A 20151-nucleotide genomic window follows, 5' to 3' on the forward strand; every position below is an offset into this window, starting at 1 on the left:
GTCCTCCTATAGCTCCTCCCACCAGCCTCCTCTGGTATACACGTATGTGTGTCTATCTGTGAAAGGACGACGCTGTGGGCCGCGCTGGTTCGTCGCTGTCTCTCTGTGTCCCCTGCTGCCCTCATTGTCCAAGGCTCTTTTGTTTTCTGTTTCTGATGGCATCTCTCAGGCCTCTTGTCGTTAGGAGACTAGATGAGCGCCTGATTGCTCCGCGGGCCACTGGACAATCACAAAGACGGCTTTGCAGCTCGCAACAGTTGAGCCATTGTGGACACGGCCCCTGGACTAATTGGCATTGACAATTAATGATGTTGGAATACAAGGTCCGTTTTCTCAGCAGAGGAAGGAGGGAAAATGGGCTGAGTCAGACAGTTCAGTACATGCAGTACAGTATACACACAAGCCGACACAAAACACACACACACACACACACACACACACACACACACACACACACACACACACACACACACACACACACACACACACACACACACACACACACACACACACACACACACACACACACACACACACTGTGCATCGTTGAAAAATCTATGTACTGTTCAGTGAGGTGAAATCCCACAACAGGCCACAGTGAAGACTGGAGTGCTGTGAGCAGTAGTAAAACCAGTATTTATCTCAACCTGCAGTAAGGAAGGCTTGTATGATCAAAGTGTGGTAGCTGTCTGACATCATGACGTGACAGCTGTAGGTGATTGAGGGACAGTCTCAGTGTTCACAGGGAACGGAACTACAGTAAACATGAGTATGGATTCAGTTGAAACATTCACACAAAGCCATCCATTGTGTTCAAGTCTGCTTGGAACATGGTGATATCATTTAGCAAAGAGGTTCAAAGGTGGAACTTGAGGTCTAACAAGCGAGCAACAATGCCCTCATGCCATTCTGACTGATTTATGGGTACTGTACAGTGTATTGCCCATGGTGGCGACCCAAATGATTCCCTATATAGTGCACTAGTTTTGACCAGGACCCATAGGGCCCCATAGGGCTCTGGTCAAAAGTAGTTCACTGTGTAGGGAGTAGGGTGCTATTTGGGATGCAGCCAAGTCTACTCTGCAGCCAATGCCAGCGTTGGTGTGATTAGTGGGCTATTTATTTATGTCTCTAGGGTGTGTCTGACGCAAGTACTGTATGCTATTACTCATTCAACAAATCCACATCCTGGACATCAGCTGATAGAATACAATAGAATAGGACTTTATTAGTCTTCTACTTCTTGTCTCCAGAGCACAGTGGCAGGAGACGGTACCTCAGAAAGCTCCAGGGCACAGCGGCAGGAGACGGTACCTCAGAAAGCTCCAGAGCACAGCGGCAGGAGGCAGTACCTCAGAAAGCTCCAGAGCACAGCGGCAGGAGACGGTACCTCAGAAAGCTCCAGGGCACAGCGGCAGGAGGCGGTACCTCAGAAAGCTCCAGGGCAGGAGACGGTACCTCAGAAAGCTCCAGAGCACAGCGGCAGGAGACGGTACATCAGAAAGCTCCAGGGCAGGAGACGGTACCTCAGAAAGCTCCAGGGCACAGCGGCAGGAGGCAGTACCTCAGAAAGCTCCAGAGCACAGCGGCAGGAGGCAGTACCTCAGAAAGCTCCAGAGCACAGTGGCAGGAGACGGTACCTCAGAAAGCTCCAGGGCACAGCGGCAGGAGGCAGTACCTCTGAAAGCTCCAGAGCACAGTGACAGGAGACGGTACCTCAGAAAGCTCCAGAGCACAGTGGCAGGAGACGGTACCTCAGAAAGCTCCAGAGCACAGTGGCAGGAGACGGTACCTCAGAAAGCTCCAGGGCAGGAGACGGTACCTCAGAAAGCTCCAGGGCAGGGGACGGTACCTCAGAAAGCTCCAGGGCACAGCGGCAGGAGACGGTACCTCAGAAAGCTCCAGAGCACAGCGGCAGGAGGCGGTACCTCAGAAAGCTCCAGGGCACAGCGGCAGGAGACAGTACCTCAGAAAGCTCCAGGGCAGGAGACGGTACCTCAGAAAGCTCCAGAGCACAGTGGCAGGAGACGGTACCTCAGAAAGCTCCAGAGCACAGCGGCAGGAGGCAGTACCTCAGAAAGCTCCAGAGCACAGTGGCAGGAGGCGGTACCTCAGAAAGCTCCAGGGCAGGAGACGGTACCTCAGAAAGCTCCAGAGCACAGTGACAGGAGACGGTACCTCAGAAAGCTCCAGGGCACAGCGGCAGGAGGCGGTACCTCAGAAAGCTCCATGAGCACAGCGGCAGGAGACGGTACCTCAGAAAGCTCCAGGGCAGGAGACGGTACCTCAGAAAGCTCCAGAGCACAGTGACAGGAGACGGTACCTCAGAAAGCTCCAGGGCAGGAGACGGTACCTCAGAAAGCTCCAGGGCACAGCGGCAGGAGGCGGTACCTCAGAAAGCTCCAGGGCAGGAGACGGTACCTCAGAAAGCTCCAGGGCAGGAGACGGTACCTCAGAAAGCTCCAGGGCAGGAGACGGTACCTCAGAAAGCTCCAGGGCACAGCGGCAGGAGGCGGTTCCTCCATTCCTCATTCCCCTCCAATCCTGTTCCATACCTTACCTTCAGTTCCACTTCCTCCATCCCCATTCCCCTCCAATCCTGTTCCATACCTTACCTTCAGTACCACTTCCTCCATCCCCATTCCCCTCCTAATCCTGTTCCATACCTTACCTTCAGTACCACTTCCTCCATCCCCATTCCCCTCCAATCCTGTTCCATACCTTACCTTCAGTTCCACTTCCTCCATTCCCATTCCCCTCCAATCCTGTTCCATACCTTACCTTCAGTACCACTTCCTCCATTCCCATTCCCCTCCAATCCTGTTCCATACCTTACCTTCAGTTCCACTTCCTCCATTCCCATTCCCCTCCAATCCTGTTCCATACCTTACCTTCAGTACCACTTCCTCCATTCCCATTCCCCTCCAAACCTGTTCCATACATTACCTTCAGTTCCACTTCCTCCATCCCCATTCCCCTCCAATCCAACCTTAGTCTAAGCATTGTTTGTTGGAGGGCCAGCCCCCTTCAAGTGGCTTCTCCTTTCTTCTCTCTTCTCTTTTATCAAGCCTCCATGAATAAGAACCCTTTGAATTCATCTTTGATGAGGCCTTAAAATCCGGCATCCCGTTATTTATGTAAAAGGTTCCACATCACATGCATGTTTGTATGTGTACAGGGACATCCATTAGACGCAAGGCATCAGGAACATTAAACAATAGTGTTGTACAAATGGTTTGATCAGCTGCATAGATTCACCACTGAAATGTTTGCTATTGATAACATCTGAAACGGCTTATATTTCTTTGAACTTGAACATACATGCACACTCATACAAACAGACACACACACACATACAAAACGCTGTGTTTTTGGTGTTGCAAATGTGTGTTTCTAATTTGTTCTCCCAATGCTTCTAATGATGTGATTAGATGTTGACAGAGAGGCGAACGGTCACCAGTTTCCCAAAGCTTCAGCTTGAGTAGAGAACAGCAACAACCCCTACAGCCTCTCTCCCCTCAGTAAGGGGACTCAAATGGCCTGCCTGATGCTGGGAGCGAGATAAAACAGAATAAGAGGGAGAGAGAGGGAGAGCGAGGGAGAGAGTGAGTGTGAGAGAGTAAGACAGAGAGACTCAGAGACCTGTCAGTGTGGTGCTAGGACAACAATCTGTCCCTCAACATCTGTAAGACCAAGGAGCTGATCGTAGACTACAAGAGAAAGAGGGGAGAGCACACCCCCATCCACATTGACAAAGCCTGGAGCGGGTCGAGAGCTTCAAGTTCCTTGGCGTACACATCACTAAGGGACGTTACATGGTCCAGTCACACCCCGCACAGTCGTGAAGAGGGCACGATAGCTCCTCTTCCTCCTCAGGAGGCTGAAAGAGATTTGGCATGGGCCCCTCGGATCCTCAAAAAGTTCTACAGCTGCACCATCAAGAGCATCTTGACTGGCTGCATCACACCGCTTGGTATGGCAAATGCACCGCCTTCAGCCGCAAAGCGCTACAGTGGGTGGTGTGGACAGCCCAGTACATCCCTGGGGCCGAGCTCCCTGCCATCCAGGACCTCTATATATTCTTTATGTCATCTCCCCTCTCTCGCTCTCATGCTTCCAACTCCTGGATGATGCAACATTGTAATATCAAGCATAATGATCCCATCCATTGACATCAAATCAGGAGCCACGTGCCTCAGTGTACCAGGGCTTCTGAATGGCTGTCTATAAGCACAGCACAGTCTCTTCCTCTCCTCTCTTCCTGTGATACCTTACTGTTGGTGGCTCCTGGATTGACAGATCTCTAGGTCTTGGTGTTCAAGTCCAAGGCAAATGAGATGGATACCACATAAATAATCTGTGATAATCCATTCATGTGCAGAGATAGGAATGGATTATAGCAGATTATCTTGCAGCGTCCTGTCCATCTCATTGAGTATGGACATGTCTAGGATCACATGTTGTCATGGTTACTGAGGTGGGGTAGTCATTGAGTATGGATGAGATGAGATGGGAACCACAGCTGTGCAGCAATCCCCATCAGGGATTAAAAACATTACATTTTTGGCCATTTCTTTCTTTCCCTCCCTCCCTCCCTCCCTCCCTCCCTCCCTCCCTCCCTCCCTCCCTCCCTCCCTCCCTCCCTCCCTCCCCTCCCTCCCTCCCTCCCTCCCTCCCTCCCTCCCTCCCTCCCTCCCTCCCTCCCTCCCTCCCTATATTATACACATTCTTCACAGTGAGTGCCCCAGTCCTACAGACCTATTTCTGTAAAGGACTCAATCATCTCCTGCAGAGTAAATTGTTCTCCTGTAGAGCCCATAAAGCCTTCTAATCAAACAACTAAATTACCCATAGAAATATTCAAGAGGGCGTATCTCCGTCAAGCGCAAGGCAGAGCCACTCAAATCCCCCTACCACCCTTGACTCAAACAGAAACTGCATTTATATGTAATTGATGTCTTGACTTCATTCATGCATGAATTAACACAGTTCTGTTTGTTGCCTTTGGCCCCTGATGCCCTTAATTTAAGCCAAGCTATGGGATTTGTTAGGTTTGCTCTTTCGTTCCCCCTGTCATACTCAGCCAGAGACCCGGCTTGGGGCAAAAACACCCTCATCGCCCTTACCATCACAAAGACTCAGTCAAAGTCTTGCAAGTAATCCAGAGAAAAAATATGATTCAACTTTTATACAAAGTTCAAAGGAGGTCTCTTTGATGTTCTTTATCCCAAATAGCATTTGAAACTCGTCCCGTCTATCTTTCTCTCTCTCTCTCTGTCTCTCTCTCTCTCTCTCTCTCTCTCTCTCTCTCTCTCTCTCTCTCTCTCTCTCTCTCTCTCTCTCTCCTCTCTCTCTCTCTCTCGCTCTCTCTCTCTCTCTCTCTCTCTCTCTCTCTCTCTCTCTCTCTCTCTCAGACAGTAACTTTGTCCTGGGTAACGCCCAGGTGCAGTCGCTCTACCCCATCGTCTACTGCTCGGACGGCTTCTGCGAGCTGACCGGCTTCGCCCGCGGTGAGCTGATGCAAAAGAGCTGCAGGTGTCACTTCCTGTACGGCTCGGACACCAGCGAGAGCCTAACCACTCAGATCCAAAAGGCTCTGGACGAGCGGCAGGAATTTAAGACTGAGTGCATCCTGTACAAGAAGGGGGGTAAGGAAGGGAACCATCTTGGTTCTAGTTGACAGAGATTAGTCAGTGGTCTGGTAAGACTTCCTCCACAGGTCCCTCAAGGGGTTTCTATGGCTCTTTCTCAAATGCATCTCTTCCCCTTCATCATAATCATTAGTCTAGTTTTCACTTGGTCAGTTCTTTCAGATAATTGCAGATGAAGGAGAGGACAGATGATCAAGGCCATTGAGACAGAGCCTATATGTTTTCCTTATCTCTGACCTGTGGTTGTCTGTGTGTCTGTCCGTATCTCAGGAGACCAGTTCTGGTGGTCTGCTGGACATAGTGCCCATCAAGAATGAGAAGGGGGAGGTGGTGCTGTTCCTGGTCTCCCACAAGGACATCACGGAGACCAAGAAGGACCAGAAGGACCAGGGGGACCATGGACAAGACTCAGACCACTGGTGAGGGAGGGAGGGAGGTTCAGTTGAAGGGGAAAATGGGAGAGAGGGGTTGGAGGGAGAGGGAGAGAGATACATTGGCAGTTACCTGATGAACAATGAATAAGCTAGTTACAGTACATCAAAAGAATCTTGTCTCCCTCCACTCCCACCCTTCGGCCTGCCTGTCCCCAGACGAGGAGACAGGTCTGGAGGTGCACAAGATCACCCGTCCCCCAGGCTTTGACAACAACCGCCGGCGTAGCCGGGCCGTACTCTACCAGTTGTCTGGCCACTTGCAGAAACAGGACAAGAGCAAGCTCAAGATCAACAATGTGAGTACACTGTAACACATGGATGGACAATTACAGAAAAAAATCTTTGCAGTTAGCTACTGGAATTATATATTACATTATAGGACTGTAAAGAGTGATGCATTATGGGGGGTCTGTTAGAGCTCTGCGTCGCACGACACGTCCCAATATCAACCAGTTAGCAACATGTTTGCCCAATACATCTCACGTCATCCTCTTATATTCTCCAATACATCCCATATCCCATCCTATCATCACTCTTATATTCTCCAATACATCCCATATCTCAACCTATCATCACTCTTATATTGTCCAATACATCCCATATCTCATCCTATCAACACTCTTATATTGTCCAATACATCCCATATCTCATCCTATCAACACTCTTATATTGTCCAATACATCCCATATCTCAACCTATCAACACTCTTATATTGTCCAATACAGCCGATATCTCATCCTATCATCACTCTTATATTGTCCAATACATCCCATATCTCATCCTATCAACACTCTTATATTGTCCAATACAGGCCATATCTCAACCTATCATCACTCTTATATTGTCCAATACAGCCCATATAAGCACCTATAAACATCAAACCACCACTCCTATGGCTAATCACTTCCTCAACATTTCAATGGCGAAGGTGCATAAAGATGTAGGAATTCAGACAATGACGTCATTGTTTTTAGCACTACCCACAGAGTTCTTAAACTATGGCTCCCCATATGGTTCAATGTGCCAGTAAATCAGTTTTTTCCAAACTGCCATCGTCTTGGAGCTAGAATGGGATCATAATAACCCTTTTGTTAGTAGCCGTGGTTCAAGATCTGTTTGTGCTGTATAGCTAACTCCTATGGTTATTATCTGGCCGTTTGGTGACTAAGACAGAATCAATGGCTCTGGGATCAGTCTTGTTTGTAAGGATAAACCCTCTATCAGTCATGGACTTACTTAATTACAAAGGCCCATCCTTCCGTTGGGAGCAGAGGTCATCAGGGCTTCTGTCCATCTCACTCTGTTCTGGGCCGTCTTCTCCAGATCTTTCCATCCTATACCGGTTATTTTTGTTCTGGGCCGTCTTCTCCAGATCCTTCCATCCTATACCGGTTATTTTTGTTCTGGGCCGTCTTCTCCAGATCCTTCCATCCTATACCGGTTATTTTTCTTCTGGGCCCACTTCTCCAGATCCTTCAATCTTATACCGGTTATTTTTGTTCTGGGCCGTCTTCTCCAGATCCTTCCATCCTATACCGGTTATTTTTATTCTGCGCCGTCTTGTCCAGATCCTTCCATCCTATACGGGTTCTTTCTGTTCTTGGCAGTCTTCTCCAGATCCTTCCATCCTATCCCAGTTCTTTTTGTTCTGTGCCGTCTTCTCCAGATCCTTCCATCCTATACCGGTTATTTTTTTTCTTGGCCGTCTTCTCCAGATCCTTCCATCCTATAACGGTTCTTTTTGTTCTGGGCCGTCTTCTCCAGATCCTTCCATCCTATAACGGTTCTTTTTATTCTGGGCCGTCTTCTCCAGATCCTTCCATCCTATCCCGGTTCTTTTTGTTCTGGGCCGTCTTCTCCAGATCTTTCCATCCAATAACGGTTCTTTTTATTCTGGGCCGTCTTCTCCAGATCCTTCCATCCTATCCTGGTTCTTTTTGTTCTGGGCCGTCTTCTCCAGATCCTTCCATCCTATAACGGTTCTTTTTATTCTGGGCCGTCTTCTCCAGATCCTTCCATCCTATAACGGTTCTTTTTGTTCTGGGCCGTCTTCTCCAGATCCTTCCATCCTATAACGGTTCTTTTTATTCTGGGCCGTCTTCTCCAGATCCTTCCATCCTATCCTGGTTCTTTTTGTTCTGGGCCGTCTTCTCCAGATCCTTCCATCCTATACGGGTTCTTTTTGTTCTGGGCCGTCTTCTCCAGATCCTTCCATCCTATACCGGTTATTTTTCTTCTTGGCCGTCTTCTCCAGATCCTTCCATCCTATCCCGGTTCTTTTTGTTCTGGGCCGTCTTCTCCAGATCTTTCCATCCAATAACGGTTCTTTTTATTCTGGGCCGTCTTCTCCAGATCCTTCCATCCTATCCTGGTTCTTTTTGTTCTGGGCCGTCTTCTCCAGATCCTTCCATCCTATAACGGTTCTTTTTATTCTGGGCCGTCTTCTCCAGATCCTTCCATCCTATAACGGTTCTTTTTGTTCTGGGCCGTCTTCTCCAGATCCTTCCATCCTATAACGGTTCTTTTTGTTCTGGGCCGTCTTCTCCAGATCCTTCCATCCTATCCTGGTTCTTTTTGTTCTGGGCCGTCTTCTCCAGATCCTTCCATCCTATCCCGGTTCTTTTTGTTCTGTGCCGTCTTCTCCAGATCCTTCCATCCTATACCGGTTATTTTTGTTCTGGGCCGTCTTCTCCAGATCCTTCCATCCTATCCCGGTTCTTTTTGTTCTGGGCCGTCTTCTCCAGATCCTTCCATCCTATAACGGTTCTTTTTATTCTGGGCCGTCTTCTCCAGATCCTTCCATCCTATCCTGGTTCTTTTTGTTCTGGGCCGTCTTCTCCAGATCCTTCCATCCTATACGGGTTCTTTTTGTTCTGGGCCGTCTTCTCCAGATCCTTCCATCCTATACCGGTTATTTTTCTTCTTGGCCGTCTTCTCCAGATCCTTCCATCCTATACCGGTTATTTTTGTTCTGGGCCGTCTTCTCCAGATCCTTCCATCCTATCCCGGTTCTTTTTGTTCTGGGCCGTCTTCTCCAGATCCTTCCATCCTATACCGGTCCTTTTTGTTCTGGGCCGTCTTCTCCAGATCCTTCCATCCTATCCCGGTTCTTTTTGTTCTGGGCCGTCTTCTCCAGATCCTTCCATCCTATACCGGTCCTTTTTGTTCTGGGCCGTCTTCTCCAGATCCTTCCATCATATACCGGTTCTTTTTGTTCTGGGCCGTCTTCTCCAGATCCTTCCATCCAATCCCGGTTCTTTTTGTATCTGTCTCAAGATCCCACATGGACTTTATTCATTCAGTATATCATTTTTATTTACCTCTATAATATTGTCTTGGTGTTTGCCTTCATGTTGTTATGATGTGTAATTTTATTCTCCAGAGTATGTTTGGGGCGACCACCAACCCTATCCCTGAGTACAAGGTGGCTGCCACCCCAAAGTCTCGCTTCATCCTGCTACACTACGGGACCTTCAAGGCGGGCTGGGATTGGCTGATCCTCCTGGCCACTTTCTATGTGGCCATCACCGTGCCCTATAACGTTTGCTTCACCGTGGTGGAGGGGCGGGACGAGGGGGGCGGCTCTGGGGCTCGCAACCCCCCAAGTTACAGCGACATCTTGGTGGAGATTCTGTTCATCATTGGTACGAGTGAAAAACCCCTCACTCACCCCCAACCCCAGAATGTTACCCCACCCTCACCCCCACCCCAGAATGTTACCCCACCCTCACCCCCACTCCAGAATGTTACTCCTCCCCCACCCCAGAATGTTACCCCTCCCCCACCCCACCCCAGAATGTTACCCCACCCCCACCCCCACCCCAGAATGTTACCTCACCCCCACCCCAGAATCTTACCCCACCCCCACCCCATAATGTTACCCCACCCCCACCCCAGAATGTTACCCCTCCCCCACCCCCACCCCATAATGTTACCCCACCCCCACCCCATAATGTTACCCCACCCCCACCCCATAATGTTACCCCTCCCCCACCCCCACCCCATAAAGTTACCCCACCCCCACCCCAGAATGTTACCCATCCCACACCCCCACCCCAGAATGTTACCCCACCCTCACCCCAGAATGTTACCCCACCCCAGAATGTTACCCCTCCCCCACCCCAGAATGTTACCCCACCCCCACCCCCACCCCAGAATGTTACCCCTCCCCCACCCCAGAATGTTACCCCACCCCCACCCCAGAAGGTTACCCCTGTCCCACCTCAGAATGTTACCCCTCCCACACCCAAGAATTTTACCCCACCTGTAACGGAGCGATGATTAACCTGAAGACTTCCGTTAGCTCCCAGAGATAATGCCTAGGCCTTATCTCAGCAGGCTAACAAAGTCTTGTGGCCCTGGAGACATGGGTTCAACCCCTCAGTCGGCCCCACACCCATTGATTTAATAAACAATTGCATCATTCACGTCGCGATCATCATAACAGCCAATATTAATCCACATCCCAGGCACTTCCTCATCTAATTAACATCCAGCCAATTGTTTGAGGAGATCAATGAGCACTTCTGTATTTGATTAAACAGACTGATTATATTTCCACCTCTTGTTTACAAACTGTTAACTGTGAGGGATTATGGTTATAATAACTAAGATAAATACCAAAAGGCTTCCTCTGTTACCCAGCAGGCACAACTGGTTGCAATGTCACGTCATGGTTAAATTGTACACTGATTGTTTACATTCTTTTTGATGTCCTGTTTAGGGTTGCAAAATTCAGCAAACTTTCCCCAAATTCCCAGATCTTCCAGAGGTCCTGGTTGAAGGATTCCGGATTTCCTGCTTATTCCTTTCCGTGTCCAGGAATCTTCCAGCCGGGATTTCTAGAAAGCTGTGAATTTTGGGAGTTACCTGAATTTTGCAACCCTAGTCCCTTTAAAAAACAGTAAAGTATGTTTTCAACAGTGGAGGCTGCTGAGGGGAGAACGGCTCATAATAATGGCTGGAATGGAGTCAGTGGAATGGTATCAACCACCTGGAAACCACGTCTTTGATGTGTCTGATACCATTCCATTGACTCCGTTCCAGCCATTATTATGAGCTGTCCTCCCATCAGCAGCCTCCACTGGTTTTCTAATGGTTGTAATCCCATTTATCTGACAAGATAACAGCCAAAATTCTACGTCTTTCCCAGACATATTGATGTTGACATGAAAATAAATGTCTTAACCTGGTTGTAATCTGACATCTCTACAACTGATTTATGACCAGGAACAACATCATTATGACGTCCCATGTCAAATGTTGCTTGCTGGGTTGAATGATGATTGAGCGATCCTTTTTAACTGCTGTCTGTGTGTCCTCTGTTGTGGTTTTATTGGGTATTTATTGGTGTTCTATGTGTTGGCTGGTCCAATCAAATGTCCCCTTTGTCCTATTCTATCTCACCATGTGTTTTCTGTGACAGACATTGCACTTAACTTCCGCACCACCTATGTGAGTACAACTGGTCAGGTGGTTTATGAAGCCCGCTCTATCTTTGTACACTACGCCACCTCCTGGCTGTTTGTTGACCTGATCGCCGCCCTGCCCTTTGACCTGCTCTACGCCTTCAATATCAGCGTGGTGGGTGTGCGGCACGTTCACGCAACTCAGGCATGCACAGACATATGTGAAGACACATACATACACAAGCACACATACTTTACACACACACACATACAGTACCAGTCAAAAGTTTGGACAAACCTACTCATTCAAGGGTTTTTCTTTATTTTTACTATTTTCTACATTTTAGAATAATAGTGAAGACGTCAAAACGATGAAATAACACATATGAAACCATGTAGTAACCAAAAAAGTGTTAAACAAATTAAAATATTTTTTAGATTATTCAAAGGAGCCACCCTTTTCACTTGATGACAGCTTTGCACACTCTCGGCCTTCTCTCAAACAGCTTAATAAGGAATGCTTTTCCAACAGTCTTGAAGGAGTTCCCACATATGCTGAGCACTTGTTGGCTTCTTTTCCTTCACTCTGTGGTCCAACTCATCCCAAACCATCTCAATTGGGTTGAGATCAGGTGATTGTGGAGGCCAGGTCATCTGATGCAGCACTTCATCACTCAAATAGCCCTTACACAGCCTGGAGGTGTTTTTTGTGTCATTGTCCTATTGAAAAACAAATGATAGTCCGACTATGCGCAAACCAGATGGGATAGCGTATCGCTGCAGAATGCTGTGTTAGCCATGCTGGTTAAGTGTGCCTTGAATTCTAAATAAATCACAGACAGTGTCACCAGCAAAGCACCCCCACACCATCACATCTCCTCCTCCATGCTTCACAGTGGGAAATGCACATGGGGAGATCATCCGGTCACCTACACTGCATCTCAAAAAGACACGGCGGATTGAACCAAAATTCTCAAATTTGGACTCATGAGACCAAAGGACAGATTTCCATTGGTCTAATGTTCATTGCTTGTGTTGTTTGGCCCAAGCAAGTCTCTTCTTCTTATTGGTGTCCTTTAGTAGTGGTTTCTTTGCAGCAATTCGACCATGAAAGCCCGATTCACGCAGTCTCCTCTGAACAGTTGATGTTGAGATGTGTCTGTTACTTGAACTCTGTGAAGAATTTATTTGGGCTACAATCTGAGGTTCTAATGAAACTTATCCTCTGCAGCAGAGGGAACTCTGGGTCTTCCTTTCCTGTGGCGGTCCACATGAGAGCCAGTTTCATCATAGCGCTTGATGGTTTTTGCAACATCACTTGAAGAAACTTTAAAAGTTCTTGACATTTTCCGCATTGACTGACCTTCATGTCTTAAAGTAATGATGGACTGTCATTTCTCTTTGCTTATTTGAGCTGTTCTTGCCATAATATGGACTTGGTCTTTTACCCAATAGGGCTATCTTCTGTATACCCCCCTACCTTGTCACAAAACAACTGATTTGCTCAAACGCATTAAGAAGGAAAGAAATTCCACAAATTAACTTTTAACAAGACACACCTGTTAATTGGAATGCATTCCAGGTGACTACCTCATGAAGCTGGTTGAGAGAATGCCAAGAGTGTGCAAAGCTGCCATCAAGGCAAAGGGTGGCTATTTGAAGAATCTCAAATATAAAATATATTTTGATTTGTTTAACCCTTTTTTGGTTACTACATGATTCCATATGTGCTATTTCATAGTTTTGATGTCTTCACTATTATTCTACAATGTAGAAAATTGTAAAAATAAAGAAAAACACTTGAATGAGTAGGTGTGTCCAAACATTTTACTGGTACTGTACATAGAAACACACATGCAGAATGGTGACTGATCACTTTGTTCTTTGGCCAAAGGGCTTCATAGAGACATGGGGGTGCAGCCAGCCAGGGACTGGGGTGTGTCTGTCTGTGTGTGAGTATAGGTCATGTTTGTGTGAGACGTATTGAGCCGTCAGTCATACCGAGTCTCCCCAGGCTTTAATGGTGTCCAGTGATGTATCAATACCAGCCTCCTGCTGTCTCATCGATCCCCGAACCAAGAACATTTCTCAGAACAACACCTTAAAGGCATCACTCAACTGTCAAACTTTCCAACTTTCAAGAACACACACACACCTATGCACACACACACACACATCACACACAGTCTGTCAATACCAATGACCACTGACCTCTGCTTTCATGTCCCCTCCCTCCCCTCCTCTTCCCCTGTGCAGTACTTTGGGGTCCACCTGCTGAAGACAGTGCGGTTACTCCGTCTCCTGAGGCTGCTCCAGAAGCTGGAGCGTTACTCTGAGTACAGCGCCGTGGTTCTCACCCTGCTCATGTCTACTTTCGCCCTGCTGGCCCACTGGATGGCCTGCGTCTGGTACTTCATCGGACGCAAGGAGATCGAGAGCAACAGCCTGAGCTCCTGGGATAATGGTGAGTAAACCTGGCAACAAAATAAACACACACACTCACACACACATGCACGCACACACTAAATCCCTATTAAATGGTATTTTATTGAGTTATGAGTTCAATGATAATGAAGAGCTATTGGGACATTGGATAGTTAGTAACTTCCCACACATGCAAAGACACAGTGACTCCTTGATGGTAACTCCACACATGTAAAGACACAGTGACTCCTTGATGGTAACTCCACACATGTAAAGACACAGTGACTCCTTGATGGTAACTCCACACATGTAAAGACACAGTGACTCCTTGATGGTAACTCCACACATGTAAAGACACAGTGACTCCTTGATGGTAACTCCACACATGTAAAGACACCGTGACTCCTTGATGGTAACTCCATACATGTAAAGACACAGTGACTCCTTGATGGTAACTCCACACATGTAAAGACACAGTGACTCCTTGATGGTAACTCCACACATGTAAAGACACAGTGACTCCTTGATGGTAACTCCACACATGTAAAGACACAGTGACTCCTTGATGGTAACTCCACACATGTAAAGACACCGTGACTCCTTGATGGTAAATCCACACATGTAAAGACACAGTGACTCCTTGATGGTAACTCCACACATGTAAAGACACCGTGACTCCTTGATGGTAACTCCACACATGTAAAAACACAGTGACTCCTTAATGGTAACTCCACACATGTAAAGACACAGTGACTCCTTGATGGTAACTCCATACATGTAAAGACACAGTGACTCCTTGATGGTAACTCCACACATGTAAAGACACAGTGACTCCTTGATGGTAACTCCATACATGTAAAGACACAGTGACTCCTTGATGGTAACTCCACACATGTAAAGACACAGTGACTCCTTGATGGTAACTCCACACATGTAAAGACACCGTGACTCCTTGATGGTAACTCCACACATGTAAAGACACAGTGACTCCTTGATGGTAACTCCACACATGTAAAGACACAGTGACTCCTTGATGGTAACTCCACACATGTAAAGACACCGTGACTCCTTGATGGTAACTCCACACATGTAAAAACACAGTGACTCCTTGATGGTAACTCCACACATGTAAAGACACAGTGACTCCTTGATGGTAACTCCACACATGTAAAGACACAGTGACTCCTTGATGGTAACTCCACACATGTAAAGACACAGTGACTCCTTGATGGTAACTCCACACGTAAAAACACAGTGACTCCTTGATGGTAACTCCATACATGTAAAGACACAGATGGTAACTACAGCAGTGTTGAGCTGTTTCTCCAGCCTTGATTCCAGAATGACAATATCCAACCACAAGACTTTGGATAGCTGTTTTCTATTTTCTACAGTTATATATTAGCATCACGTAGCCAGCAACATGACCTTGTAACAAACAATGATCAGTTTGTGCTCTTCCATACATATCACTCCATCCCACTCTCCCTTTCTATTCTCTTGTCCTTGGAACTGTTTCTCTCTCATTCAATATTGACTTGTCCTCTGTCTCTCCATTAGCTGGTCCTCTGTCTGTCAGTTAGCTGGTCCTCTGTCAGTTAGCTGGTCCTCTGTCTGTCAGTTAGCTGGTCCTCTGTCTCTCCATTAGCTGGTCCTCTGTCTGTCAGTTAGCTGGTCCTCTGTCTGTCAGTTAGCTGGTCCTCTGTCTGTCAGTTAGCTGGTCCTCTGTCTGTCAGTTAGCTGGTCCTCTGTCTGTCAGTTAGCTGGTCCTCTGTCTGTCAGTTAGCTGGTCCTCTGTCTCTCCATTAGCTGGTCCTCTGTCTGTCAGTTAGCTGGTCCTCTGTCTCTCCATTAGCTGGTCCTCTGTCTGTCAGTTAGCTGGCCCTCTGTCTGTCAGTTAGCTGGTCCTCTGTCTGTCAGTTAGCTGGTCCTCTGTCTGTCAGTTAGCTGGTCCTCTGTCTGTCAGTTAGCTGGTCCTCTGTCTGTCAGTTAGCTGGTCCTCTGTCTGTCAGTTAGCTGGTCCTCTGTCTGTCAGTTAGCTGGTTCTGTGTGTGTGTGTGTGTGTGTGTGTGTGTGTGTGTGTGTGTGTCTGCAATACTGTCCTCAATGACCCCAAGGCTACATGTACCTTAATATCACTTCAGACTCACAGACACCAGGATATCAGACATGGGTTCAAATAGTATTTGAAATCGTTCAATTACTTTGAGCATTTGCTTTAGCCTGGCTGGAGTGTCGGATGAATGGGGTTTGCACTTTTGTGACTATTCTATTGGTTCCATTGCACCTGGCAAGCTCAGTCAAGCACAGCCAAAGTATTTTAAATGATTTCAAATAGTATTTGAAACCAAGGAACAGTGCACACTAGTCAAAGGGCTAGAGAATTGAGATACAGACAGGGTGTCTGAGGGGTTTATTGGAAGGTAGATTACATGGGAGAGACAGTAGACCACTCTCGCTCTCTCTCTCTCTCTGTGTGTCTGTCTCTGTCTCTGTCTGTCTCTACATGATAATCACAGCTCTGTGAGATTCAGGTATCATAGAGAGCATGGGGTTCAGCACCATGGACAGGGTCTGCATACAGAACATACTTCAGCACCATGGACAGGGTCTGCATACAGAACATACTGCAGCACAATGGACAGGGTCTGCATACAGAACATACTTCAACACCATGTACAGGGTCTGCATACAGAACATACTTCAGCACCATGGACAGGGTCTGCATACAGAACATACTTCAGCACCATGGACAGGGTCTGCATAAAGATCATACTTCAGCACAAATGGACAGGGTCTGCATACAGCACATACTTCAGCACCATGGACAGGGTCTGCATACAGAACATACTTCAGCACCATGGACAGGGTCTGCATACAGAACATACTTCAGCACCATGTACAACTCCAGGGACTAGAGAGACAGTGCTGTCTGGCTCTGCATGTACAGGATAAATGAACACTGAATACTAAGTCAAAATCAACAGTTGTTAAATACTAAGGCATAGGTCATCAGTCTTTTTATTTCAATGATTTCATAAGTAGGGTGAGATGATTAGGGACCACTGCACTCAAGGCACGGATGTGCACACACACACTTACAAACACACACACATATACATACACACACACACACACACACACACACACACACACACACACACACACACACACACACACACACACACACACACACACACACATCTGCATACACACACACACACACACACACACACACACACACACACACACACACACACACACACACACACACACACACACCACACACACACACACACACACAAATAATCACTGTGTCCTTTGGGTCCGTGGTGTCTGGTCCACATGTTAACGCAGCAATCTACTTAAAGGTCATTAAGTAACTGCAGGAGAATTTGCATTACTGTGACATTTCTACTAAGTGATATAAATATTAACACTGTTCCCTATTCTCCCAGGCTGGCTTCATGAACTGGCAAAACGTCTCGACACCCCTTACTTCCTGTCACCTTTAACCTCGTTCCTCGGAGTCACTGATTCACTGCACACTTCTAGAACGAATGAGTTGGCAGCCAATTACAATCATTGGAACACATCAGGGTCAGAGCCGATTGGACAGGATTTCTCCTCCTCCTTCAGCTCCGGGCAATGGAACGTCAGCGGGGCGGGGCGGAGCCAGGTGAATGGCTCAGGGGTCTCGGGGGCGGCGCTAGGAGGCGGGCCGTCAGTGAGGAGCTCCTACGTGACGTCGCTGTACTTCGCTCTGAGCAGTCTGACCAGCGTGGGCTTTGGAAACGTCTCGGCCAACACCGACTCTGAGAAGATCTTCTCCATCTGCACCATGCTCATAGGAGGTGAGACACACTGACTCACTGTTAGGAGGTGAGACACACTGACTCACTGTTAGGAGGTGAGACACACTGACTCACTGTTAGGAGGAGAGACACACTGACTCACTGTTAGGAGGTCAGACACACTGACTCACTGTTAGGAGGTGAGACACACTGACTCACTGTTAGGAGGTGAGACACACTGACTCACTGTTAGGAGGTCAGACACACTGACTCACTGTTAGGAGGTGAGACACACTGACTCACTGTTAGGAGGTGAGACACACTGACTCACTGTTAGGAGGTGAGACACACTGACTCACTGTTAGGAGGTGAGACACACTGACTCACTGTTAGGAGGTGAGACACACTGACTCACTGTTAGGAGGTGAGACACACTGATTCACTGTTAGGAGGTCAGACACACTGACTCACTGTTAGGAGGTGAGACACACTGACTCACTGTTAGGAGGTGAGACACACTGACTCACTGTTAGGAGGTCAGACACACTGACTCACTGTTAGGAGGTGAGACACACTGACTCACTGTTAGGAGGTCAGACACACTGACTCACTGTTAGGAGGTGAGACACACTGACTCACTGTTAGGAGGTGAGACACACTGACTCACTGTTAGGAGGTGAGACACATTGACTCACTGTTAGGAGGTGAGACACACTGACTCCCTGTTAGGAGGTGAGACACACTGACTCACTGTTAGGAGGTGAGACACACTGACTCACTGCTAGGAGGTGAGACACACTGACTCACTGTTAGGAGGAGAGACACACTGACTCACTGTTAGGAGGTCAGACACACTGACTCACTGTTAGGAGGTCAGACACACTGACTCACTGTTAGGAGGTGAGACACACTGACTCACTGTTAGGAGGTCAGACACACTGACTCACTGTTAGGAGGTGAGACACACTGACTCACTGTTAGGAGATGAGACACACTGACTCACTGTTAGGAGGTGAGACACACTGACTCACTGTTAGGAGGTGAGACACACTGACTCACTGTTAGGAGGTGAGACACACTGACTCACTGTTAGGAGGTGAGACACACTGATTCACTGTTAGGAGGTCAGACACACTGACTCACTGTTAGGAGGTGAGACACACTGACTCACTGTTAGGAGGTGAGACACACTGACTCACTGTTAGGAGGTCAGACACACTGACTCACTGTTAGGAGGTGAGACACACTGACTCACTGTTAGGAGGTCAGACACACTGACTCACTGTTAGGAGGTCAGACACACTGACTCACTGTTAGGAGGTGAGACACACTGACTCACTGTTAGGAGGTCAGACACACTGACTCACTGTTAGGAGGTGAGACACACTGACTCACTGTTAGGAGATGAGACACACTGACTCACTGTTAAGAGGTGAGACACACTGACTCACTGTTAGGAGGTCAGACACACTGACTCACTGTTAGGAGGTGAGACACACTGACTCACTGTTAGGAGGTGAGACACACTGACTCACTGTTAGGAGGTGAGACACACTGACTCACTGTTAGGAGGTGAGACACATTGACTCACTGTTAGGAGGTGAGACACACTGACTCCCTGTTAGGAGGTGAGACACACTGACTCACTGTTAGGAGGTGAGACACACTGACTCACTGTTAGGAGGTCAGACACACTGACTCCCTGTTAGGAGGTGAGACACACTGACTCACTGCTAGGAGGTGAGACACACTGACTCACTGCTAGGAGGTGAGACACACTGACTCACTGTTAGGAGGTGAGACACACTGACTCACTGTTAGGAGGTGAGACACACTGACTCCCTGTTAGGAGGTCAGACACACTGTCTCACTGTTAGGAGGTGAGACACACTGACTCACTGTTAGGAGGTGAGACACACTGACTCACTGTTAGGAGGTGAGACACACTGACTCACTGTTAGGAGGTGAGACACACTGACTCACTGTTAGGAGGTGAGACACACTGACTCACTGCTAGGAGGTGAGACACACTGACTCACTGTTAGGAGGTGAGACACACTGACTCACTGTTAGGAGGTGAGACACACTGACTCACTGTTAGGAGGTGAGACACACTGACTCACTGTTAGGAGGTGACACACACTGTCTCACTGTTAGGAGGTGAGACACACTGACTCCCTGTTAGGAGGTGAGACACAATGTCTCACTGTTAGGAGGTGAGACACACTGACTCACTGTTAGGAGGTGAGACACACTGACTCACTGTTAGGAGGTGAGACACACTGACTCCCTGTTAGGAGGTGAGACACACTGACTCATTGTTAGGAGGTGAGACACACTGACTCACTGTTAGGGGGTCAGACACACTGACTCACTGTTAGGGGGTCAGACACACTGACTCACTGTTAGGAGGTGAGACACACTGACTCACTGTTAGGAG

The 20151-nt window shown here is 47.8% G+C and overlaps 1 protein-coding gene across 1 annotated transcript; it reads left to right on the forward strand.

Annotated features, from left to right (window-relative positions):
* Nucleotides 1-6165: 6165 nt before the first annotated feature.
* LOC145850344 (voltage-gated inwardly rectifying potassium channel KCNH3) lies at nucleotides 6166-17785 on the forward strand. Its single transcript, XM_082962428.1, has 5 exons — nucleotides 6166-6381; nucleotides 9468-9729; nucleotides 11511-11668; nucleotides 13750-13957; nucleotides 17376-17785. The coding sequence occupies exons 1-5, from the start codon at nucleotides 6166-6168 to the stop codon at nucleotides 17783-17785; spliced, it is 1254 nt and encodes a 417-aa protein (XP_082818554.1).
* Nucleotides 17786-20151: the final 2366 nt, after the last annotated feature.

The sequence above is a fragment of the Salmo salar genome, chromosome 16 (assembly GCF_965601325.2).
Source record: "Salmo salar chromosome 16, fSalSal1, whole genome shotgun sequence".
In the NCBI taxonomy this organism is placed as follows: Eukaryota; Metazoa; Chordata; class Actinopteri; order Salmoniformes; family Salmonidae; genus Salmo; species Salmo salar.

Bases quoted from the DNA above. Each gene is read 5' to 3' on its own strand.
- LOC145850344 (XM_082962428.1), top strand. From the start codon at position 6,166: ATGAATAAGCTAGTTACAGTACATCAAAAGAATCTTGTCTCCCTCCAC. The intron at 11,669-13,749 runs GTGGGTGTGCGG...TCCCCTGTGCAG, and splicing joins ACGCCTTCAATATCAGCGTG to TACTTTGGGGTCCACCTGCT. The intron at 13,958-17,375 runs GTGAGTAAACCT...CTATTCTCCCAG, and splicing joins CCTGAGCTCCTGGGATAATG to GCTGGCTTCATGAACTGGCA.